Here is a 27164-nt window from a genome sequence, read left to right on the forward strand (position 1 = left end):
CTGGGAGAGGAAGACATTGCCAACAGTATGGACCCAAGTCAGAATGTTTTTCCAGTTCATGTCACTTGTTTATAATATGATATCATATCATCCAGAGTTTCAAAAGTGACAGTGGGGGCTTGTGGTGGGCTATTGGAGGCAGGAGTGGATGGTATATGTGAACAGCTGGGGTCATGGCTCTGGCCAGGGTGCTGCCCTGTGTCACTCTGTACAGCTGCAGGTCTGCTCCATGTCTGGCTACTAAAAGAAGAACCAGTTCTCTTTTGACCCACAAAGTAATCCGATGGTGGGGCAAACTCAGGATCTCTTTCAGCCCGGAGATCTGACTGCCTCTTCGACCAGTACCCAAAGGAAAATTCTAGTAAAAATAAGAAAAAGTATTATTAGAACTGATTATTGAATCAGATGAATCTTTGTTATTATGTTTCAATTACTGTATGCAATTCATAAAAGCTACCTCAAATTCTCTGGAAAACAAGGATAGAAATAACAAAACTATAATATGAAGTACATGCAATGCCTACATAAAATCAGGAAACAGGCTAAGGGAGTGACTACTTCCAGAAGAGCCAAGGTTTGAGAAAGGCTGTGTGGAGAAGTCCTGCAGGCTCTGGAAACACTGACTCTAAAATTAAATTTAAGAGATATATAGAAAAATTACACACCCAAATCATTTGTTTGACATGATGTTGTAGATACTTCACAGCAAACCCAAATGTTGTCCTTTGAGTTTTAGACAACAAAAAGGAACCTGTCCAAATCTAGGTTGGTATTTCATCTTTATTTCTAACAGCTGAACTTACCAAAGACTCACCTATTTGAGTATCTTTTACTTTAGTCTTGGATCTCATCAGCTCAAACAGCACAAGCTAATGCAGCACCACACAATCTTTTTTCAAAAAGGTATAAAACATAGGCTTATTCCAAAGACAGGCTGCTGTGGACATCATGGGATATTTATAGAAAAAATTTACAGCCCTGGCTAGTTTGGCTCAGCAGCTGCAGCAGTGGCCTGTGGACCAGAGTGTCCCGGGTTTGGTTCCCGCTAGGGGCATGTACCAAAAATAAATAAAAAATAAAATAAAATGAAATACAAGAAAAAAAAAAAGAAAAAATTTACAGAAAATTTTGCATAACCCAATGGAACCACATGTGAATCCAGGTTAATACACTGGCACACAGACCATTTTAACTGAACATAGAAGAATATGCTAAAAACACAATACATTAAATACCAAACCTTCATAAGATTTGAAAGCAGGTCCTGAGAAATGACATTCCAAAGTTGCAAAATGACATGAAGCAGCATGAATTTCAGAAAACTTCCCCCAAGCTCTTCCCCCGTCCCCCCCCACCCCACCCCCAAAAAACACCTCATTCTTCTATGTGATGCCTTGTGGATGTCCTGGTCTTTTGTAATCATCCTTTCTAGTGCTCCTGTTTATAAACAGCTCTGTCTGGGTATTGAGAAGAAACAAATCCAAGGATCTGGATAATTCCTTAAGCCTCAAAGGACCACTGAGACTCATCAGAATCACACTTGGATCTGGAGAACCAGGAAAATCTCTTGTGCAGGGTCCATTACTGGAAAGGTTTTTACACCTTGGACCCCATCACCCTTACCTTTTCCTCGGTCCCACTCTCGGACGTATGGCACTCCGGGCCTTGTATCCTTCCTCTCCTGAACGATGACTTCTACTTTGCTGCGCTGGGCAGCAATATGCGGAGCTGGCACAGACTCTGGTTCTGGTGGCAAAGGCCCAATTACACTGCCATCTATTTTTTGCAAAGAAATAAGACTTCATTATAATAAAGCTTAAAGCTACTTAATTTAAAAAAAATAAAATATACTAGTCCTGGAAGTAGAAGTAATAACCAGTATTTACTGAGCACCTACCATGTCCCAGGTAGTGGGCTAAGTACTTTGTATATAATAGTTCATTTAATGCTGTAACAACCCTAATAAAGCCAATATTGGCATTCCCATTAGATCCCCATTTTGTAGATGAGAAAAATTAAGCTCAGAAATGCTGCACAGGTCAAAAGTTATGAGAGCCAAAACCTTAACCCAGGCTGAATGGATTTCAAAATATCGGTATCCCCAGACCAACAATCAAAGGACCAGAAATCCCCATTACTCAACTAAAGGAAGGGTTTCAGACAAAGCAAGAGGACTTAGGGTGATGAAGAGCTGGAGCCTGGTGACAGGCTATAGGCTACTCAATTTTTGCAACATTTTAAAGAAAAATTGATTTGTAAAAAACACTGTGGTTATACTTCACAACTTGTGGAAATGACAGTTGTTCAGAAGTAGAGCAAAAATAAACAATAAACAACATGCAAAGCTTAACATGTTACACGGAGACAACGGTTAAATGAAACTAAATGGACAATTTTCCAATTCATAATGTTTCTGGTGTCCTTTCAAAGCTAAATTAAACTTGTGCTCAGAATGAGTACAGTCCATGGCTTAGCACAAGGCTTCTGTGAGGGCTGAAGGGGCTTCTATATGCCTCTTCTTCCTTTTGGGACCAGAATGCCTCATTTCAACTGGATACATGGCACCTAGCTAGAGAGGCTGATCCCCAGCCTCCCTGCATTCTGGCCATTGGCTTCCCTGAATTATGGCTATTGGTCCCCCTGAATTCTGGCCATTGGAATACAAACACACAGACTTCTGACTCACATTCCCAAAAAGAAGCTGGTTCCCCTCCCCTCTTTCCTCCTTCCACAAGGCTAGATCACGGACAGGTGTTGGGAAGCAAACTTCAATGTTTCAGGTTAGAGCAACCCTCGAGGGGCAATGGTTCTCAACCTGTGGGTCGCGACCCCTTTGAGGGTCAAACAACCTTTTCACAGGGGTCGCTTAAGACCATCAGAAAACACACATTTCCGATGGTCTTCGGAACTGAGACACTGCTTCTTTATCTGTCTCCAGGCGGGTCTGCCCACATGCAGATATGCCCACATACAACATGAGAAACTGTATTAAAGGGTCGTGGCATTAGGAAGGTTGAGAACCACTGCTCTAGGGAATTGCAGAAATAGCAAGACAGGCAGAAGCTGAAGATTGGGTGGCTACTACGTACCTGGATACCTACCACATCTAAAATGTTAAAAGAGAGAAGCAGATTTCCCTCTTGAGGCAGTCTATATAGGAGTCTCTTTGTCATGGCAATTGAGCCCAGACCAGCATAATTCGTATAGAGAACTAGTTTGAACACAATACTGAACAGCATTTCCACATGTTTTAACAGTCCTTTCATAAGATGTCCATACTCATAGTTATAAATTCTTTAATTAGCTGACTTTGTGAATGTATTTCTTCTTTAAAATAAAATTAATATATAATAATCAACAAAAACTGTAGCCACAGCAAAAAAATAAAAATAAAAGGTTTAAAACATGTATGTAAAAAAAACCAAAAACAAACATGTATGTAGCCCTGGCCAATTTGGCTGAGCAGTTAGAGCGTTGGCCTGCGGACCGACAACCAATCGATATGTCTCTCTCACATCAAAGTTTCTCTCTCTCTCTCCTCCCACCTTTCCACTCTATCTAAAAATCAATGGAAAAATATCCTTGGGTGAGGATTAACAAAAAATAAACAAACAAAGTGTGAGTTACTTAACATTCTGTTCTACGAAGTGACTCAAGGTACTGTTATTTTCCTTATCTATAACCTAAAAACATTCCTTGGAGTGTCATTCCACATCACTCTTGTTATAAAAACTGCTCCTGTCAGTACCTCAAAGGCGCTTTCTTAATGGCTAATTTCTATATTGCCAGTCTTATTACTGAGACATCAATGGAACTAAAATTTTTCCTTTTGAAGTTTATTAACATAAGCCATGACATACCTTTATTTTCTTCTTCTGCTCCATCATCTTTTGACTTTTTCATCTTTTTTTGTCGGAGTTTGGCAAGTCTTGCTTCTAACATAGCCTTCCGCTTTTCTTTTATATTTTCTCGTTTTGTTCTCTGGTCTGTTGTCTGAAGAGAAGAGAAAATTAGAAAATTATTTGCTTTAAGCCAAATTCATAATATTGCTGTTTAAATAGGATAAATTAATTTTATTATAAAAAAAGACTAATTAATTGATTTTCATGACACCTCTAAGAAGCTACCCTTGAGATTGTCAAAATGAAGACCCATAAAATATTCTCTTACACAAGCCCTCTGATGTTTTTTGAAGTTTTAGTAAGCATTCACAGAGCATCCTGGAAGGTTTAACATTCAAGAAAACCAACCAATTCTGTTCTACTCCTTAATCCTCCAAGCAACTTTCTATTTTCTTACACAGGCTACACCACAAGTATATTTGAAACCAAATTCAAAATTGTACAGGTTACTTCTGAGCAACTACAGTCTTAAAGTTTGGAACACCAAAATAATATGGCAATTACCATTATAAAACCTATCACTATATTCTAAATATCAACTTAAATTTCTAATTAATTTATTAGATTTTTTTGCAGCCCAACAGGAAACCAATTGCTCAAATCCTTCTCTGCATCAACTCTGAATTTAATTTGTACCTGTTCACGGAGCATCTCTAAAGTTTTCATTTGCTTGTTTCTCAACTCTTTATCTCGGGCAAAAGCAAAATATCCAACACCAAGTTGCCGGGCTTCTAAAATAAGTAAAAATTATACAAGAGATTATAGATTTCTCTGATCAATAAATTACATCAAACATGAAATTTGGCAAAAAGAAATACAGTGATATTTGGCACAAGTTTATTTCTTTTTATTTTTAAAGGCAGATAAGCAAAAAAGTAAGTTAGAAATAGTTTTCATCCTGTTTGCCAAGTGATGAACATAACAAAAATTCATTAATGTTCAATCATAGGCTGTCTCAACTTCTCTTGGGGAACAAACCCTTAGATTTAACAGACCTTCTGTTAAGATGATATTCCCAATAAGAGTATTTTTTAGGCTATGAAGTAAACAAAAAGGACAGTTTCAATTTCCAAAGCAGAATCTTTTATTTTTATATAAGAACTGCTGCTTTATGAATGAATACTTCCCTTTATGCTTGCCATTAGTTTAAGATAAAAAACATGATTTAAAAGCTGTAAGATGATTATACCATTTTCACGAATATCTTCATAATGTATAGGACCCATTGGCCTTTTCAAAGCCTCCTGTTCTTCTTCTTCCCATTGTTGGCGCTGAAGTTCTTTTCTCATGTCTTCAGATAGTAAGGTTTTTTCATTAGCAGGACTAACAAAACTAGTAGAAGAAAAGAGCAAAATCTATCTTTAGATAAGAGCTGCAAGACAGCAATGCTTTGGTTCAGTAAGTTGGATCATGGGTAAGTAACTCTAATTGATAAAGAAGACCATTCCTTACAGAGGTTTCTGACCTACCAGACCACTGGAAAATAGCAGAAAATATTTTCACCTTTTTTAAATCATGCAGCTGACTTATTACATTAGCACATGGAATTCTTGCCTGAACTCAAGACAAACCACTTTCCTTTCCACCCTTGGGGGCTACAAAACTATCCCTGTGTTTGCATTTCAGACCTGGGCAAAACTTTGCATATAACACTTACAGCCTTCCCTGAAGACTTTTATCCATCTCCAGCAGATGTGGCAAATCCTTTTTCATGCAGCGCCGGGACCGCCCTAAAGAATCCACATAATCCACCCTGAAATAAAAGTGAAAAGATGTGATGGCTTTGTACACGACATATGGTTCCCTCAGTTAAGGAGTTGGTGCACAGTAAAAAAATAATGTAGGCCTCACAACCAAGAAAATCCCTCAACCTGAGAGACCATTATCACTGATAAGAAAATGTTTTTTAAAGTTAAAAGTTGACGCACAATAAATACATCATGCCCTTTATTAAATCTTAGTTCTAGAAAATGATTGATCACGTGTGTCTCTAATTTCAAAGATAATACCCATACAGATTCTTGCTGCAATATCTCATAACTTACTTTAATCTGGTTTAAACAATTCCAAAGTTTATCAGAATCACAATAACTTTGCTTTGTATCAGACTCTAAATGAATTTCCTCAGTCTTCCCAAATCTAACACTATTTTTTCCTATGTTTCTTCTAATTGGTGTAATTCTTCCCAATGAATCAGAAATTTATTCCTTAATATAAGTCACAGTATTTTGGAACTATTTTTAATTAGGAGGAAGCCAAGCAACATACTTTTTGTACCACAAAAGTGCCTCATGGTAGGTCAGTCAATGATCTTTTACCTGTGGTTCCTCTTTCCTAATCCTTGCCCAAACTAGATCGTCGTTAGGGAAGCCAGGCAGAGAGCAAGGCAAATGAAATACTTAGACTTTTCACAACAGGTAATATGGACAGATTTTCATGGAAAACATTTCATTTGCACTATGATGTAACAGATTTTTTACTTTTTTAAATTAGGGACAGGGAATTTCCCATAGCCTTTAGTAGGGTACTAAAAACACAGAAAGGGGCCAGCCAGGACTGCTGGTGGACCAACTCAATGTCAGAGTCCCACGTATGTGACTTGGCTTTTGTCAGCAATTTCTGTCCTCTCACACATGCTGATTCCAACTTCAGCCCATGATTTAAAACTGAGTGTTTGGGAATCCACTGCTATAGTCCTAAAGCTGATTACCACAAGAAATAAAACCTCCAACTGCAGAAAATGGTTTCTTTCTTTACTTTTCCTTTTTTTTTTTAAATGAAGGAAGAAAACCATCTAGCCAAATGGTCCAAGTAATTATTTACAGTATTTTTGCAGAAACATTTTCCACCACCTGGAATTTAACTACTGAAAGTATTTTACGAGCAGTTACAATTCTAGAGCCTAATTTAAAAACAAAAAATGTCAGAACTGCTTGCACTGTGTCTTCTTTCACCATATGGTGGCATATGACACCTTCAATTGTCCTCCAAACTCTTCAAATGACTGACAAATTGCTTGTAATCTTACAGGCATTAATAAGGAAAATAAAAAGACACTAAACCTTTCAAAAGAGATGAGATTGCGGCTATGAAAAGCAATCAGGCTATTCTGTTTCTGGAGACGGCCTCCAAAACATACAGATCCCATCAAAATAGAAGTCAGCAACTACACTATGTAATCAGTCACTGCGCAAGCTCTTGGGGAAATAATTATTTGAGGTACCAGAGCAACAGAAGAGCTCAGTCATGTCATTTTCAAAGAGCTCTGGAGAAAGCTAAGGCGCATGCTCAAGAAAGGCTTAACTAACAATAGTGGACTGGATGTTAAAGGTACCAAAAGTTTGCCTCAAATCTTTTTCTATTAATGAAGCCAGTTATGTGTCAATAAAAAAGAAAAGGTAAGACTCAAGGGAGCAGGAAATATTTAAATGCTACCAGAGTTCGGACAAGGGAGAATCACTTAGAATGAAGCAGCACCGATAGAAGAGACTACATTGTATGTGCTTCTCCCTTGGCTGCTTATAGCAAGCATGCTGCCAGATAACCTATCCTAAACACAAATTTTCAGAAGGTAGATAAGAAGACAACTGTTCTATCCCAATGCTCATGTTTTATCCGGACGAATGTGGACAGCCTCAGTAGTATGAAGAGGTGCAGTCTCTGCGCTCCACAGCAGGGACTGCTCTCTTCAGCTCATAAATGATTCCTGCCCACTGGGCCCAAGACTGACAAAAGTCAACAAATACTGCAATCCTAAGATGTTCCTGACAAAGACCCCATGATAAGGAGGATAGTTGAGCCTTGAAGGGAAGATGTGTGGGCTCTGTACAGGCAAGAGGGTAGGCAGGCAGAGTCAGTTACTCCCAGGGCATTTTCAGAGCATCAATGCATCACTACATAATTTTAAGCACTTATGAACAAGTTTCTAAATGACGTCTTAAGTAGAGAAAATCATCAGAATGGAATTTTCATTCTGGTCTCTTTGTAAGGAAAAGACTAGATTGGTTTCCCCATTATTTACCTACATGTAGGTAAAATTCGAAAATTTCAGTAATAAAGGTTTATAAAATGTCTGTTTATACTCCATAGACAGCAGTTTCCTGGGTATTCTAAAATACTCTTACTTCCTGAGGGAATTTTAAGGCAAACAATCAGAGGAAGTAGGTATTGCCATCACTGCTTTATAGGTGAGGAAAGTGAGCCTCAGATTGGTGAGGAACTTAATCAAGGTCACATTGCCAGGGAAAGGTAGAGCTAATACTGTCCAGGTCCAAGCCCATAATGCTTTTATTATATTGCTAGAAAATGTCACAGCCAGAATAAGGCTTACAGGAAACAAAGATAACCACTGCCTAGACAAACAACTCTCCACAAAGTCTGAATAAAGACATGGTTAGCAATAGAACATGCTTCTGAAAAAAAAAAAGAATGAAAGAACATGCTTCTGCCTAAAGAGAAATGGTTTGATAACAACCAAATACAATCACTTTAAAAAGTAAACACAAGCCTAACAATGTTAATATGATCAAATCACATACTATCACCAACCATTCTTCACTGGGGTCCTGGGGAAGAGGTATATCTTTTTCAGAAAGATTTTCTTCGTCATCATCTCTTTCTCCTGCCTTTCTAGAATCTTTATTGGCACCAAATGACTCCATTTCTTTGCGTTTGTCTATGATCTTCTGTGTGAAATCCACAAGGTACATATCTTCCACTTCTTCATCTAGGACATAATAATCAATTGTTATATTGCTTTTTTTTTATCCCCACCCTAGGACATTTTTTTTTGTATTTATCTTCAGATAGAGTGGGAGAAAGAGAGAGAAACATTGACGCCAGAGAGAACTGTCAGATTCTTAACATCAAAGAAGAAAACCACACATAGAATTGATATGAAGTAGTCACATTCATTGATGGGTGGCTTCATGACCCTGATGGTTCACTAGTCAATGACACCACCCCCTGGAACACTTAACAAAAACAGAGCCACCTTGGGACTGGACAGGAAAGCTGCAAATAGGCCATTGGAAACATACACCATGCAAAAAAATCTTTAAAAAACCTTAAGTTGCCCTGGCCGGTTTGGCTCAGCGGTTAGAGCATAGGCCTGTGGACTAAAGAGTCTCAGGCTTGATTCCGGTCAAGGGCATGTACCTCAGTTGTGGTTTGTCCCTGGCCCTGGTTGCCCTGGTCAGGGTCCTAAGGGAGGCAACCAATCGATGTGTCTCTCTCTCTCTCTCCCCCTCCCGCTCTATCTGAAGATAAATGAAAAATATCCTTGGGTGAGGATTTAAAAAATAAAAATAATTAAATACCTTAAGTTTTCTGCTGCCTTGTCAATACACTGAGTAAGCAATACTGTCTCAGAATGTAATTTTAAGATAACAAAACCATTTGATTTCAAGAGATTCATAAAGCCAATTACATAAATAGAAGGAGAAGAGCATTTCCCATGTTGTCATACCAGAACAATAGACATTGGCTGTCATAGATAATATCCTTTCTAATCAGGTGAGTTGTATCACTTAATCTTAATTATACTGTTATGGTATGGTAAGTATTTTAAGGGTCACAGTATAGGGAGAGTCATTTGAATTCTTTTTGATCCAATGAATACCACTTTCAGACAAGACATGTTGCCAGAATCTACAGGACATACAGAGATGTGAGATACTATCTTCCTAAGGGCTTATGATCTATTCTAGCTAAAACATATTGAAAATTTGAAGAGCAATCCACAACTTAATTTAACTCAGGATGTCTGATGTATTCATGAATAATGTTTACGTGAAATTTCCTATGTGAGATTTAAGATACAGTCACTTGAAGTCTTTTTGTCTGAGATGGAACAGATATTAGGTTCCCTGTTACCAGGTGATGGTGTTATCCCACTGTACAGTGGGGAATAACTGAAGATCCAAAACTTAATTTGCCCAAACATGCAAGTTCAATATTCCTATCAGGAGGTGGGCCTGCTGTCTGCACAGAACCAAATCTCCACCTCTACAAACATTCTCTTTTGGGCCTGAATCCCATATTAAAATTATAAGTCAAGTATGAATCAAAAGAGAAAAGACTTGAATTTTTTTTTAATAAAGGCTTTCCCAAACACTCTCTCTCTCTCTCTCTCTCTCTCTCTCTCTCTCTCTCTCTCTATATATATATATATATATATATATATATATAAAGGCCACAAAATACCTCATATGGAAAAGAGGTGCACTTTCCCAGAGCTGAGTTACAAGACACATAATATTGAGGCCACCTGGTTAATGGCCACCCTGCTGCTTCTTCAGGAAGAAGGCAAAGCCTCTCCTCATGGCCCCTAGCTTTGAGAGTGACTGACCGTCCCATGCTGATTCCCTGCCACGCAAGGAGCGTGTTCCTGCTGTCTGAGAAGAGGGAGCTTAGCAGGATGGGCAGCCCATGACTGGGGTCCATCCCACCTCTCCCCTGCTGCCTTGCTGCCCCCATCCCAGGTCCTGAGGCCCAACCACACTAGGCTGCCCTGCCAATTCTGGCCTCTTCTCCCTCTAGTGGTCCACTCTCACCACTCTCCCCTTTTCTGCAGAATCCTTTTCTCCAGCTATCCAAAGCCTTTTAGACCCCTATCAGAGCCCGTCTTCTCCCTAAAGACTTCCACATATACCTCCTTCGTAAACTGCTTTGCATACACTCTTCTATTGTTGCCTAGCTGTGGCTTGGGTTTCTTTCTTGGGGAGGTATGAGGAAAGTGATATCTCTTTTTATCATTTATTAATTTTATTTATATTTTTGTTAGTCCTCACCTGAGGATATTTTTCCATTAATTTTTTTTTTTTAGATAGAGTAGAAAAGAGGGAGAAAGAGAGAAAACCATCCATGTGAGAGAAACACATCGATTGGTTGTCACCTGCACAACCCTGACTGGGGCTGGGGAATGAACCTGCAACCCAGGTACATGCCCTTGACCAGGGCTGACACTCTAGCAGCTGTGCCAAACTGACCAGGGCTTTTTTATTATCATTTAAAATGCAATTATAAGCATATCACAGAAAAGATGGAAAATAGAGAAAAATAGGGAAACAGGAAACAACCCTGATATAACCATAATTCCTCTTAGTTTTTTTACACAGCTGTAATTGTTCATAATTGTGGCCTATTTAGACCTAGTTTCCTAACTTTGCTTTGTTCTGGACCATTTCCCTCCACTGATGACATCCCACACCTTAAGGGCAGAGGATCCCAAAAGCAGTCTTGGGCTGATATTGTACTTGCTTGTCCCCTCACAGCACCCAAGACATGCCCAGCACCCACTGGGCAATTGGAAAATTACTGCTGATTTTCTTGTCTCTGGCACAGAGAATAATCAGTTTGATTTTTAAAATTTCTCCTTATTCTTTTTTTTTATCCTCACCTGAGGATATTTTTTTTTTTCCATTTTTTTGTTCAGATAGAGTGGGAGGGAGAGAGAGGAAGAGAGAGAGAGAGAGAAAGAGAGAGAGAGAGAGAGAGAAACATCGATGTGAAAGGGACACATCGAGTGGTTGCCACCCACACGACCAACCAGGGCCGGGGACAAACTGCAACCGAGGTACATGCCCTTAGCGGGAACTGAACCCGGGCCTCTCTGGACCGCAGGCCAATGCTCTAACCGCTGAGCCAAACTGGCCAGGGCTCTCCTTATTCTTACAGTTATTAACAAATAATGAAATACCATAGGGCTATATAAATTATAAAAAATAAAGAAGTATAAATAATTTTTACTTACCTATGAAGTTTCCTTTAGTCATTTTTTCATATAATTTAGCCTTTTCTTCCAATTTCTCCCTTGGAGAAAACAAAACAATATTAGAAATGTCTTATTAACTGCCACCCCTGAAAAGACTACTCCATCCTCGGCTTCATTGCTGTGTTCTTCCCAGGAGGTCCAGCCTGATTACGAGGCAATCATAACTACAGCTGACCACCCCACCCTAAAGGGACCCTCAGACCCAGCCACATCTGCTTTGCCAAACATAAGTTCTATAAGAGCATGACCCATGTCTTCCTTATTCATGACTGTATCCCTAAAAAAAATACCTTAAGCATAGGTGTTCAATCAGTATTTGATGAATGAATAAATGAATAAAGATTCTAACTTAATTTAAATGCCAAATGCAACTTAAATACCCAAAAGAGAGAGAGAAATATCTAAACAAAAACATTTTCCATTTGCAACCTTCCAAGTATATTGGCAAATTTATTCAAACTCTTTGCACTTCTGTTTTCAGACAAGGTCCCTAATCTGAACAAAGAAGAACAAAGCTAGAGGCATCATGCTCCCTGATTTCAAACCATATTACAAAGCTATAGTAATCAAAACAGTATGGTATTGGCATAAAAACACACACATACATCAATGGAACAGAACTGAAAGTTCAAAAATAAACCCACACATTTATAGTCAATTAATTTCTGACAAAAGAAACAAGAATACACCATGGTAAAAGGGAAGTCTCTTTAATAAATGGTGTTGGGAAAACTGGACAGCCACATGCAAAAGAATGAAACTGGACCATTCTCTAATACCATACACAAAAAACTAACTCAAGATGGAATAAAACCTCAAATGTAAAAGCTGAGACTATAAAACTCCTAAAAGAAAACATAGGTGGGTAAGCTCCCTGACATTGGTCTTGGTGATGATTTTTTTTGGATTTGGCAACAAAAGCAAAAATAAACAAGTGGGACAACATCAAACCAAAAAGCTTCTGCATAGCAAAGAAAACCAACAAAATGAAAGGCAAATGATTGAATGGAAGAAGATATGTGCAAAGCATATCTGATAAGCAGTTAATATCCAAAATATACAAAAAAAAAATCCCCAAATAATCCAATTAAAACTTGGCAAAGATTTATGGCAACAGGAATGAATCTTGAGAATATCACACTAACAGAAGTCAGACAGAAAAAAAATCAAGAACCATATGAATTCACTCATATGTGGGATATAAAACTGAAAGCAATAAATAAATAAACAAACAAGAGAAACAAAAACTCAGATACAGAAATAGTATGGTGGTTACTAAAGGAAAGAGGAGTGGAGGGGTAGTAAAGGGTAAAGGGGGTCAAGTATATGGTGATGGAAGATCTGACTTTGGGTGGTAGGCACACAATGCAATATACAGATGATGTATCACAAAATTATACGCTTGAAATTTACATAATTTTATTAACCAATATCACCCCAATAAAGTTAATTTTTAAAAAACTGGCAGAGGATCTGAATATATATTTTTCCAAAGATGACATACAGATGGCCAATAGATATATGAAAAGGTGCTCAACATCACTAATGATCAGGGAAATGCAAATCAAAACCACAATGAGATACCACCTCACATCTGTTAGAATGACTATTGTCAAAAAGACAAGAACTAACAAGTGTTGGGGAGGATGTGGATAAGGGGGAACTTTGTGTACACTGTGATGGGACTGTAAACCACTACACTATAGAAAATAGTATGGAGGTTCCTCAAAAAATGTAATATGTAACTACCATATGATCCAGCAATTCTACTTCTGGGTATTTATCCAAAGAAAATGAAAATATTAACTCAAAAAGATATATGCACCTCTATGTTTACTAAAGCATTGTCTACAATAGCCAAGACATGGAAGCAATCTCAGTGTACACTGGTGAATAAATGGGTAAAGAATATGTCACACACACACACACACACACACACACAGGAATAATATTCAGCCATAAAAAAAGAATATCTTGCCCTGGCCAGTTTGGCTCAGTGGTTGGAGTGTCGGCCTGCGGACCAGAGAATCCCAGGTTCAGTCCCTGCTAGGCCCTAGTGGCTAGGGGCACACACCAAAAAAAAAAGAAACCAATTTTAAGAAAAAAAAGAATATCTTTTGCCCTGCCTGGTTTGGCTCAGCAGTTAGAGCATCATACCACAGACCAGAGAGTCCTGAGTTCGGTTCCTATAAAGGGCGTGTACCTCAGATGTGGTTCCTCCTGGCCCCGGTTGGGGTCGTGTGGGTGGCAACCAGTTGATGTGACATCGATGTTTCTCTCTTTCTTCCTTCCTCTCTCCCTCCTGCTCTATCTGAGGATAAATGCAAAGAAATGTCCTCGGGTGAGGATTAAAAAAAGAATATCTTTCCATTTGTAACAACATGGATAGACCTTGAAGGCATTACACTAAGTGAATTAAGTCAGACAGAGAAAGGCAAATACCATATGACCTCACTTATATGTAAATTCTAAAACAAAAACAAAACAAGTTCATAGATATAGAGAACAGACTGGTGGGCTGGTTGCCAGAAGCAGAGGGTAGGGGTGGGAGAAATAGGTGAAAGGGTTCAAAAGGTACAAATTTCCAGTTATAAAATATATAAGTCCTGGGAATATAATGTGCAGCATGGTGATTATAGTTAACAATACTGTATTGTGTATTTGAAAACTGTTTAAAAAGTAAATCTCAAAAGTTCTCATCACAAGAAAACAATTTGTAACTATGCACAGTTAACAGATGCTAACTAGACTTATTGTGGTGATCATTTTACAATATATACAAATTTTGAATCATTATGTTGTGTACCTGAAACTAATATTATGTTATATATCAATTATTTCTCAAAAAAATGCATATAATTATTTTAAATTATGGCATCTTTCAACAAAACTAAAATTCTGAGAATAAACTCAGTAGTGAAACAGATATCTCAAAAACAAACATATCTTTAAGTAAAGTTTCATGTCAGTTGGGGACAGGTCAAATGCTAAGAAAGAAAAACAATACCCCAAATGGGCTAATATTCTGACTTTTATTTTCAGACCCAAAAGAGCTAGGTAACCTTAGTTACCACTATTTGTAACAGCAGAGTTTAATTATGCAATGGATCCAAAAACACATGTGGCAGTCTTGACAGACATTAAAACTTGGGATTCTGAGTCCAGGATGATACTACAAATAGGGAAGAAGCTCTTCTTTACAGAAGAATGTCAGCTAATAAATGGAATAAAAAATAATAATAAAGATGAAATGATAGAATCAGAAAAATCATCATTTTGAAATCATCACTGTAATAACTGATAAGTGGCAGAACTCATCAGTGATGTCAACACTGCTACATAAAAATGTGTTGAACAGGATAGTCACACAGTTTCATACTTTCCCTCCTTATGTTACTACTAATTACAAATGGGGAAGAGCACCTTTACAGTGGAAAAATCTATCGGACTTTGCCTTAACCAAGGGATCAAACTTATTACCAATAATGACTGAAATTGACAATGTGAACCTTCCGATATGCTTCAATGGGAAAGACACATTATTACCTACATGGCATTCTTATCAAAAGCAGTTAAATTGACTCTTATCAGATTTTGGGACCTTGCAGAAACAACTGTCCTGGACTCTTAAAAAACATCAATGGCATAACAGACAACAAAAAGGCAAGGGAATTGTTAAGAGACTAAAGTGATACGACATGACAACTAAATGCAATGTGTAATCTCTGATTGAATCCTAGGTTAAAGTTTTCAAAAACAACTTTGAAGGACATAATTGTACTAGAATAATTGGTGAAATTTGAATATAGATTATATAATAGATAATACTATTTTATCAGTGTGGTTATATAGAAGAATGTCCTTGTTCTTAAAAGATATATGCCAAAATATGTACAGATAAAGTATCATGATGCTTAACAAAGTTTCTCTATACACACATGAGACACAGAGAGAGAGAGAATGTTGAAAGATGTTTATTTGTGAACTTAGGTGAAGAGTATTAAAATGTTCTTTGTATTTTCTTCTTTCAATTATTCTGTTGATTTAGAGAGAGAGAAACATCAATGTGAGAAAGACACACTGACTGGCTGCCTCCCACAGGACCCCAACCAGGGCCGAGGATGAACTGCAACTGAGGTACGTGCCCTTGACTGGAATTGAACCCGCAACTCTCTGGTCCATGGGCCAACATTCTAACTGCTGACCCAAACCGGCCAGGGCCTACTTACTCATTCTTTAAATTTATATATTTTTTCTTTACTGATTTGAGGGAGAGAGAGGTAGAAACATCAATGAGAGAGAGCATCTGGTCACCTCCTGCATGCCCCACACTGGGGACTGGGCCCACAACCTGGGCACGTGCACCGACCAGGAATTGAACCAGTGACCCCTTGGTGCATGGGTTGATGCTCAACCACTGAGCCACACCAGCCAGGCTGTTTGATCTTTTAAATTGAGACTATGTCTTATCTTCTTCTAAGATTATAAATACATCTATAAATTACAATATTTTTGGCATTTATTTTATATTTATAGAATATTTGGCTAAAAGGATACTAAAAATTTTAATTGTAAATAAACAAGAGTAAAAGTTGAACCTTCATTTCTTTGCTTGGGTAGCCTCAGTGGTAACTACATTTACCAGAGTTCAACTTTACCTTGCTTTGTCTAAAGTTTTCTGTTCCTCAATCTTCTGTTCTGCATCCTTCTCAGCTCGATTTGAAACTCCTGCATTCTGTTTGTTCCAGATACTTGGTTTCTGGAGAATAATTTTAAAAAGACAAAACAGAACCACCAAATGACTGCAAAACATCTCTACTTTACATCAGAAGAAAAAAAAGAAACCATCAGATCTTATGAATCAATGTAGATAACTAGACCTTCTGATAGCCAACTTATGTCCTGCAAATGAAATGTACATGGCAAAGATGGAGCTGAAAAGAAAAGTCCTGAATTATATAAAGAATTTCTTTATACAACTACATAGGGTTACTTCTTTATCTTTTATCTCCTGAATGATTCAAGACCATAACGAAAATGTATATATTACAGATAATTAGTAATACAAATTATAGATACCATTACCTATAAAATTGAAAAACCATTCACAACTCTTAAAGACCCTGATATTTTCTGTTATATTTCTATAATATCTATTTGTCTCTGTTTGGATTTATAACACATATGTAACTAGATAATCTTCCACAACAATGTAACAAACCACTTATTAATAGCATGTACTTTTCCAAAAGAAGTGATAAAGAATTAGAGCATAAAAATGTGCTTTTAAGTAATCTTACTAATTTCTATTTTAATATTTAAGACATCTCATGCAGATGTTCAAATACAAGACAAGGATTTTTCCTTAATATTTATATATAGCAGATAGCACAAACACTTTTTAAGAAACGTAAGTATGCGCCCTGCTGGTGTGGCTCAGTGAACTGACCGTTGTCCCATGGACTGAGAGGTCCAGGTTTGATTCTGGGTCAGGTACATGCCTGGGTTGTGGGCCTGATCCCCAGTATGGGGCGTGCAGGAGGCAACCAATCAATGTTTCTCTCTCACTTAATTGTTTCTATCTCTCTTTCCTTCCTCGCTCTCTCTAAAAAAATTAATAAAAACATATTTTTAAAAAACCTAAGTATTGTATAAGTTCCCATGTTTGGAATCAATGTAGGTAATTAGATATTATTTTTACCTTAGTGGTTGTTTTTGGTTTTCCCAAAACTCCAGAATCTTTTAGAAGTTTTTCTTGTTTGAATTCTTCTTGTTTTCGAAAGAGTTCAGCCTTAAGGTCTACCAACTAGAATAAAACCAATAAACAAACAAAAAAATTTATTTAATTCTATGAGTTACTAGATTTCTAAGTTATTATTTTTCTCAAAGCAAGATTCCAACGTCCTACAAATGGACAAAAAATAGATATAAAATGAAAAGTTTACATATAGAATCTAGTACAAAATAAAACTAAGCCATATTTCATCCTAGCTCTGTTGAAAATGTACTTCTACTCTAACTTTCAACACTCAAAGGCTTTCTTCTGGGCAAAGGGTGACTGATAAATCAAAGTATATAAAGTCTGCATCTTTTAGAGTCCAACTCAACTAACATTATTAAACACCTGTCTGAGGCACTATACTTGTCTTTTTCATATAGTAAATGCTCATGTAATCATCACAACAATTTAGAATTTCTACAAGAAAATGTCTTTGTTTAGCAACTATCTGAGTACCTAGTATGTGCCTGGCACTTAACACTAAAGAGTAGGATACAAACATGAATTAGACATACTCCTGCCTCACATGGAGCCTACAAATGAATAAGAAAGATAACTTATAATACCAGTAAGAAGTAATTAGTGCTGTCAGAGTGGTAGAAAGTAGCATAAAAGTTCAGGTAAGGGAGCATTTCTTTCTCTCCAGAGTGATCAGAAGCAGCCTTGAGCTGAACCTTAAAAGATAGGCAGATTTCACCCTGGCCAGTTTGGCTCAGCAGTTAGAGCATTGGCCCATGGACTGAAGGGTTGCCAGTTTGATTCCTCGTCAAGGGCACATACCTAGGTTGCAAGTTCAATCCATCACCCTGGTTGGGGTCAGACGGGAGGCAATCAATTGATGTGTCTCTCACATCGATGTTTCTCTCTCTCTCTCCCTTCCTCCCCTTCTAAAAATCAATGGAAAAATATCCTCGGGTTGAGGATTAAAAAAAGAAAAAAAAGACAGGCAGATTTCAACAGCAAAACATAAAGTGGAATGAATGAATGATAAGAATGCTTCCAAGCTTACTTTAGTATGTTTCAGAAACTCTAAGTTCAACTCAATCACAGGATTCAGGAACAGAAAAGGCCAGGGCAAAGGCAGCAGGACAATTGAGTGAATACCTATGCCCAGACCTCAGCTGTTATCAGTGACTACTGTCTACTCTGTACAAAAGGACGGAATGGCAGTTCCTTTTTAAGGATCTGACACAGTATTTATACACATAGGCATGTGTAAATAATCTTATAAAGCTGAATTTTAAGGAAAATCATTGACTGAGGTTCAGTGATTTCTATTTGGGGAAAAAAATCAATTTAAAAGCAAACTTAGCAAAATAATGCAAAGGGCAGCTCATCTATTTTTTAGAATTTAAAAAATATTCTAAATTTAATAAAACAAATGAAAAACCTTTCATCTTTTCTTCTAAGCTCTTAATCACATCAATTTTCTAGCCACACATTTTCCTGTTCTACAACTTTTGAATTTTAAGATGCATCAGAGAAAGACAAGTATCACATGATCTTCCTTACATGTGGAATCAGAGGAACAAAATAAACTGACAAACAAAACAGATCCAGAGACATGGAAGCTGAGAACAGACTATCAAACCTCAGAGGGAAGGGGGGAGGAGGGCAGGAAGAGATAAACCAAAGAACTTATATGTATATATGCACAACCAATGGACACAGACAACAGTGTGGTGAAGGTGGGGAGGAGAGGGTCAATGGTGGAAAAAGTGGGGACATCTTCAACAATAATGATAAATTAAAAATAAAGTAAAAGGGCCCAGCCGGTGTGGCTCAGTGGTTGAGCATCGACCCATGCACCAAGAGGTCGCTGGTTCGATTCCCAGTCAGGGCACATGCCCAGGATGTGGGCCCGATCCCCAGTGGGGGGCATGCAGGAGGCGGCCAATCAATATTTTCTCTCATCGATGTTTCTGTCTCTCTCTGCCTCTCCTTTCCTCTCTCTCTAAAAATCAATAAAGAAAATAATAATAAAATAAAAGGAAGATAGATGCTCAGAAAATCGTCAATTGCTAGATGGCATTCCTACTTTGATCACTGCTAATTTTAACCTGTTGGGATAGAATAATTTTTAATATATTTTTGGTTCTTAATCCTCAAACATAATAACCGTACCAATTTTCAGTGTTCGATGAAGAAAAGGGGTTCAAATATTGGGACATTTAGATGTTTCCTTGTACTTCCCTTGCATCCTAATACTCTGCTGTAAATTCAAGATTAAATCAAAGATTAGGCAATTTGCTCTGATATAATGGAAAGGGCGGCCGGACTGAGTGAGCCAGTTCTAGCACTATGGATTCTGTATGTAATCTGGGGAGTGCCACCTCACCTTCTTGAGCCTCTATTTCATCATGTGTAAAATGGGTACATCACTAGCACCCACCTCCCAAGGCAGCTGGGAGGAGTCCGTGAGACTGCGTGTAAAGTGTTGGCACAAGTAAGTACTCAGCACAGGTTTTCTTCCTAGAAGTAGCTAACTTTCAAAAAACCGGCTTCCAGCCTGCCAGACCGGACAGCTCCCGGTACCGCACCGTCCTAACAACGTCCAGGGAGAATGTCACTCTCTGACGTTCTGGGAGGGCCGTCCAGGTCTCTGGATGGCAGGGCCAGGAAGGGGAATGTGTCTGCACAGCAAGCGCGGGCCGGGGTTCCGCCACGACCGCGAGGCAGGCTAGGCTGGCGAGAGGCCTGGACCGGATGTCGCAGAGGAAAGCGGGGAGATTCCTAACAGGGGAGAGACACCAGGTTCAGGTCCGTGTCTGCGGGGGGAAGCCCAGGCCGGGTGCCTGTCCGAGGGGCGAAGCCAAGTTCACGATCCTGTAAGTAAGAAAGCTGGTCCGGGTTCCCGTCTGAGAAAAGCCAGCTCGGGTTCCTGTCTGAGGGGAGGCAAGGTCTGGGTCCCCAAGTTAAGAAAAAAGTTAGGCCCAGATTCTTATCTGGTGGGGGCGGGAGGAACTCGGATCCCCTAGCATCATCTATACCGGTACTCACCGAGGAGGCCGTGACGTCCAAAGGCTTTTTCCTTCGGTCCATGGTTGGGCCAGAGTGTCCCGACCCAAAGTGAATCCTCCATAGGTCCTAGCAGGACTCTTATGCCCGCCTCCAGCGCAACCGGAAGTGTCTATGATAATAGCGTCGCTGAGTTTGCGACACCGGCGCCATCTTGAAAAGGTCGTGATGTGATGCAAACCCATCTGCCGCCATTTTAAGAAGGTCAGGATACCCAGGGTTGAAGCTAACTACGGAGGCCGTCTTGAGGGCGGAAGATGGAAATGACTGGTTCGGCGCCATATTGAGAAGGTCTATACAATTTTCAGCGCGATAGGCGCAATCTTGAGTGGGTCGTTTACGTGGAGGAGATGGCACTTCGGGAGAAAGGCATTAACTCAAACGTCTTCCTAGCGAAAACGAAGGTGAATAAGGACTGGAAAGTTCTAAGTACCATTTGAGGACCTACTGTGTGTCAGGCACTGTCTGGTAATTTTTGTACGTTGATTTAATTCTCACGAGAGTCATCATAGAGGGATAATTGTATTAATCTTAGTAGAAATAACAAGAATAACAGCTAACAGTAATATAATGCTTACTATGTGCCATTTCACATATTTCAGTTTGTAAGACCGTGAACTCTAGAAGCCAACTGTCTCCTTGGGATTGCTCCTTCACCATGTGTAGGCTATGTGACCTTGGGAAAGTTACTTAACTTCTCTCTGCCTCAGTCCCCATATGGAAATAAAACAGTTACTCCATGGGGTTTAATGAAGATTAAATGAGCTACTTATAAAAAGATGAATAATTGTGGTAGACTAATGACCCACTCCCCCAAGATGTCCATCTTCTAATCCTCAGAATTTGTGAATGTTATCTTATATGGTAAAAGGGAATTTACAGATATGATTAAAGATCTTGAGATGGGGAAATTATTTGGGTGGGTTCAATGTAATCACAAGGCTCCTTGTAAGAGGGAAGCAGAAGGGTCAGGATCAGTGAGATCAAAGGATGCTCCACTGTGGGCTTTGAAGAAGGAAGATGGGACCACTGCCAAGGAATACAGGCAACCTCTAGAAGCTGGGGGGGAGGGGCAAATTAATTCTCTTCTAGACACTCCAGAAGTAATGCAGCACTGTTGACAACTAGATTTTAGCTTTATAAGGCTCATTTCAGACTTCCCACCTCCAGAACTCTCTAAAAGAATAAACCTGTGTTGTTTTAAACCCCTAAGTATGTGGTAATGTGTTATAGCAGCAATAGGGAACTGCTATAAATGGCAATGATTGTAGCAAAGCATTACTACAAGACAGGCACGTGTGTAACTCTTTTCATGGATTATTTCATCCCATCCTTGAGAGCTATTATCTCCATTTTATGGAGGAGAAAAATGAGGCCCAAGAATTTAGTTGATAGCTGGCAAATACTTCCTAGCAAGTGAAGGAGCCTAGAGTCAAAGAATAACTCAGACATTGAGTTCATTGTTTGCATCCTATTTACTTGTAAAGAGGAGAACACATGTATAGCTTGACTTCATCTTTAAAAAAAAAGGCTGGAAGAGGATTTACAGAAAAAAAGAGGGAAGTGGGGAGAAGGAAGGGCCATATTCTGCTCAGCTCTCGAACACATCAAGGTCTGGAGAAGCATGGAAAGCTTAATCTTGGATTGGCCAGAATGCCCTCCTGGCACACCAATGATTTTTTGCCTATCCTGTTTCCTCAAATTCTCTTTCTTTGATAAGGAGAATTTGAGGAAACACTGTAGGCGAAAAATCAAGCGTCTGGGTCAATCTGGAATTGCTTTCCTCTACTAAATACAAAAATTGAGACCACAGCCCTTACATTCTTTTTTTAAAGGTCTTTGAGTGACCAAAAATTAAAAATTGAACTTCCATTTGACCCAGTGATCCCACTTCTAGGAATATACCCTAAGGAGCCTGAAACACAATCAGAAAGAATATATGTACCCCCATGTTTGTAGCAGCACTATTTACAATAGCTAAGATCTGGAAACAGCCCAAATGTCCATCAGTAGACAAATGGATAAAAAAGCTGTGGTACATATACACAATGGAGTACTATGCAGCTGTAAGAAAGAAAGATCTCTTATTCTTTGAGATGACATGGAGGGACCTGGAAAGTGTCATCCTACGTGAAACAAGCCAAACAGAGAAAGACAAGTATCATATGATCTCACTTATTTGTGGAATATAATGAACATAACAGTCTGAGGAATGGGGTAGTCCCAGAGACGTGGAAGTGGGGTACGGACTGACAATCCCCAGAAGAAGGGGTGGTGGGGGAGAGATAAACCACAGAACTTGTATGCATGTGTGCATGAACAATGGAGATGGACAACAAAGCTGGGGACAGGGTGGGGAGGGAGAAGGAGGGGGCAATCTGGGGGGAAAAGGAGAAACATCTGTAACAAAAATAAATTAATTAATTAAAAAAAAATAAAGGTCTTTGAGTAACCAATTGTCTCCATTTTTCCCCCCCTTTTATTGATTTAGAGAGAGAGGAAGGGAGAGGAGGAGAGAGATAGAAACATCAATTAGAACATCGATTGACTGCCTCCTGCATGCCCCTCACTGGGGATTGGGCCCACAACCTGGGCATGTGCCCTGACCAGGAATCAAACCAACAACCTCTTGGTGCATGGGTCCATGCTCAACTACTGAGCCACACTGGCCAGGTAGCTCTTATGTTCTTTACCAGGCCACACTGTCTTCCTAGAGTGTTATCTTCTAAACCAGATCTCAGGCCAGTGTCTCACGCACAGACCTGAGTCTGTTCTGGAAGAACGAGTAAACAAGGATAGACTAGTCTGGTGAAAAGCACAGGATTTCCTCTGAGGAGACTGGGACCCAGTTTCAGCTGTGTCCCTCGAGTTTCCTGGAGAACATGAAGTCATTAGCTGAACCTTGGTTCTCACACCCAGTTGGGCACACAGGATGTTTGAGATAAAGAGTATGGAAATGGCCCTGGCTGGTTTTACTCAATGGTTAGAGCATCGGCCTGTGGACCGAAGAGTCACGGGTTCAATTCCTGGTCAAGAGCACGTACCTCAGTTGCAGGTTCAATCCTCAGCCCATCCGGGTCGTGCAGGAGGCAACCAATCGATGTGTCTCTTTCACATCAGTGTTTCTCTCTCTCCCTCCCTCCTTTCCACTCTATCTAAAATTCAATGGAAAAATATCCTCGGGTGAGGATTTTTTTAAAAAGAGTATGGAAATGATTTTTCAAGCTGAAAAGTGCTGTGTATGCATCACTTGTCGGATACAGAAGTTTTGCTCAGTGCCAGTTTTCTCGCAGCAGAAGGCGTGCACTTGACGACAGTCTGTGGTATGACACTGCATATTTTGCAGTGTTTTCAGCTCCAGTTTGTCCCCATCCCTGCTGGGTCCCAAGGTGGAGGGACTGGTGGGAGGTCTATTATCTTCTTCCTTCTCATCTCTTATTGGGTTTTAATTGTCTGTCAAATCTCCTAGGTGCTTTAAATAAAGGGGGAGAGAGGAGACTTTCAGAAATTATTTCCCTATGAGCAGTTATTTCCCTGTGAGAATGGCCATCAAGTCAGCTCTGATTTTTAAAGGGGGCCCTGCAGTCATTTTCCAACATGAAATCTCATAGCAACATGATTACAGGCTATAGCCTGTGCTGCTATTATAATGCTTTAATCGGTGGTTAACATCAAAAGGTTTAATTTAGTCCAGGCCCTTTTCTGGCACGTGAATGATTTTTCTATATATCCTGTTTCCTCAAAGTAAAATGCGTCTCTCCCCCATGCCTCCAGCCCACAGCACCTCAACCTTTGTTCTGTCTCCAGCACACTGTCTCTGATAATAAATGACTCAGCAGTGGATGAATTAGCCGAGTCCAATGTGTGAAAAAAGATTAGGTTGGACCTAAGTAAGGAAATTAGGTTCTAAGCACGGGCACAGAATGAGGCATAAAGATACCAAGATTCTTGTCCTGGATGACAAATAAGTTAACCTATATTAGCATCAGGCACACAGACTTGTTATTGGCATCACCTTATTGAATCCCCACAGCAACTTCAGGGGCAAATGCTATTATTATCCTTATTCTGTTGAAGAAACTGAGACACAGAGAAGTTACATAACTTGTCCCAGGTCACACAGCTAGTCTTGGTTCCAGGATTTGAACCTAGGCAACCTAGCTCCAGGACCTCACACTGTCCTTCCTTGATGGACCTGAGACTATATTAGCTTTGCATTCATTCACTTATTTATTCATCCATTCAATTCTACTGGGGAAGGGGAAAGTTTTTATAGGAGCTGACCCCAGAATATTTCTGCAGGAAGGACCTGCCATTAGGTCATTGCAGGCAGAAGGAATTGATTAGGTAAATGCCAGAGGCCTGATGGTGCAGACTGGAACTGGACAAGGATTATTTGGTGGCCTGGAGCTTATGTGCAGCTGAGCTTGCAAATTTGGAGTAACAATATGGTGAGTGGGGCTTTTCCTGCAGCCTGGGAAATTGGTGCTTGAGGCCAAAAGAAGTTGAACGTAAGAAGTGCAGAGAATTCGCCCTGGCCAGTTTGGCTCAGCGGTTAGAGTGTCGGCCTGCGGTCTGGAGAGACCCGGGTTCGGTTCCCGCTAAGGGCACGTACTTCGGTTGCAGTTTGTCCCCGGCCCTGGTTGGTCGTGCGGGTGGCAGCCACTCGATGTGTCCCTTCACATCGATGTTTCTCTCTCTCTCTCTCTCCCTTCCTCTCTCTCCCTCCCACTCTATCTGTACAAAAAATGAAAAAATATCCTCAGGTGAGGATAAAAAAAAAAAAAAAAAAAAAAAAAAAAAAAAAAAAGAAGTGCAGAGAATTCTGCTGTCTCTAGAAAACTGCTAAGCACTGAGGCCAAAGTGCTGTCCCCAGCCTTAACCTAGTGGCTTAATAGGAGCAGGAGAAGATGCCTTACCATGTTCAACCCCACCCCAGCCCCACTGCATATCCTGAGACAGCTGGGAGGAGGCAGAGGAAGACTGAAACCCAGTGAAAGGCTTCAAGGATTGGGTACAGAGAGCAAGTTACGTGGGGATATCCTTCAGGGGGCTTTGAAGGCCACAGACTAAGGAAAAGCAAGAAACAACAGAGGCTGGAAAAGCCAAAAGCATTGCCCCTTGGCCCTCGATCCCTCCTTTAGTCCTGTGTTAGTTTTCTAGGGCCCAACTGGGTAAAACAGCAGAAATAGATTATCTTGCTATTCTAGAGGCAAGCAAGTCACCTGGATCAGCTCAATCTCAAGTAGTGCTTTAGGTATTTTAATTCATCTAACTTTCATAATAACCTAACCTGGTGGGGACTGTTATCATCTCCCTGAGAAAACTGAGGCTCAGGGAGGTTGGGTGGCCCCCCTGAGGCTGTGGGGGAACTCGCAACCTCACATTCCTGCCTTACTAGGAGATGGGGCTCCTGCACCAGTCTCTCCCCTAGTTTGCCACCTTCTCTGCCTCCTGCCTGCCGGTCCTCATCGTTCACACATTCAGAGATAGAAACAATCCAAGTTCCTTTGTGACCCCAAGTCTGATATAAGGCTGTACTTGAAAGAAAGAGGCCCCTGAGTCACATTCGTTTTCGCAGACACTCACGGGTCCCAGGGCCTGGGGCATGAACTATTTATCACAAGTGCCCTGATGCCCACTTTCATTTCCTGTGTGTAGATGGACACAGATAGAGACAGAGAGCGGGGAAGTACCTGCCCAGGAATTGCTGTGAATCCCACCAGAGGGACCATAACAGTGTCTGTAGCCCTCCTGGATCCTGTGAGGGAGAGGCAGGCTGCAGGAAGCTAGATGTCAGCCTGGCGAACTGGACTTTGTCATGAGGGAGCGAGGCTCATGGTTGTAAAGAAGTGGGCAGAATAGGATCATCAGGAGAGGGAGAAGCAGAAACTGAGTAAACAAGGCTTTGTTCATGAGCACACCTTCTCCACCCTTCCATTCCAAGAAGCCTCCCCCCGACACCCCAACTTCATCTTCCTCCCCAAGAGTTCACCCTCAGAATGACAGCTCACAGGGAATCTACTGTCTCATGCTTTAGTTCATGTATTTGATATTCTACACACATGATAAGTGCCTGTACTGCATTGGGAGTCGTGCCAGGCACTCTGCATACTATCCTGTTTCATCCTCATAACAGCTCAGAGACAGACTCATGTCCATTTCACAGATGAGGAGATGAAGGCTTGGCGAGTGACAGTGATTCATAGCTGGTGGTGGTGCTGGCATTCAGTCCGGTGGTGTCTGACTGCAAAGACTCTGTTCTTTCCACCCATTATCCACTTACTCATTTATTTTGACCCTTGTACATGTGCCAGCTATTGTACTTGAGATGCAGAAATGAACAAGGTGGACATGGTGCATGTCCCCATGTCCTCACATGCCAGGGGGAAGACAGATGCACACACACCCTTACCCCAGGTAACCAGCACATTTCCTCATCATAGATCATGATCGCTGCTGTGAAATAATAAAGGTGATGTGATGGGATAGCAGGCAATCGTGAGGTGGTGGGAGGGGGGTCTAATACACATTGTGTGATCAGGTCAGGTGTCTCTGAGCAGGCAACATTGAAACTGTACCTGAATAATTGGAAGAACAGGGGGAAATGAATTTAAGGGACAGGAAACAGCAAGTACAAAGGTCCTTAAATTAGAGATTAAAAGAAGACCAGGAGAAAGGGAAGGGTGAT

The 27164-nt window shown here is 40.1% G+C and overlaps 1 protein-coding gene across 1 annotated transcript; it reads right to left on the reverse strand.

Moving 5' to 3' along the window:
• Positions 1-53: 53 nt before the first annotated feature.
• Positions 54-20583, reverse strand: CCDC174 (coiled-coil domain containing 174). The gene is made up of 11 exons (XM_036267039.1): positions 20456-20583; positions 17378-17482; positions 16335-16435; positions 11656-11714; positions 8451-8628; positions 5560-5655; positions 5092-5234; positions 4539-4633; positions 3861-3993; positions 1624-1776; positions 54-358 (listed from the first exon to the last, which is right to left on the reverse strand). Exons 1-11 carry the CDS (start codon positions 20495-20497, stop codon positions 57-59), a joined length of 1407 nt encoding a protein of 468 aa, XP_036122932.1. The 5' UTR covers positions 20498-20583; the 3' UTR covers positions 54-56.
• Between the last annotated feature and the right edge of the window lie 6581 nt (positions 20584-27164).

The sequence above is a fragment of the Molossus molossus genome, unplaced genomic scaffold (genome assembly GCF_014108415.1).
Source record: "Molossus molossus isolate mMolMol1 unplaced genomic scaffold, mMolMol1.p scaffold_m16_p_18, whole genome shotgun sequence".
In the NCBI taxonomy this organism is placed as follows: Eukaryota; Metazoa; Chordata; class Mammalia; order Chiroptera; family Molossidae; genus Molossus; species Molossus molossus.

Bases quoted from the DNA above. Each gene is read 5' to 3' on its own strand.
- CCDC174 (XM_036267039.1), bottom strand. From the start codon at position 20,497: ATGGACCGAAGGAAAAAGCCTTTGGACGTCACGGCCTCCTCG. The intron at 11,715-16,334 runs GTAAAGTTGAAC...GTTTTCTCCAAG, and splicing joins AAAACTTTAGACAAAGCAAG to GGAGAAATTGGAAGAAAAGG. The intron at 3,994-4,538 runs GTACAAATTAAA...TCTTCTCTTCAG, and splicing joins TAGAGATGCTCCGTGAACAG to ACAACAGACCAGAGAACAAA.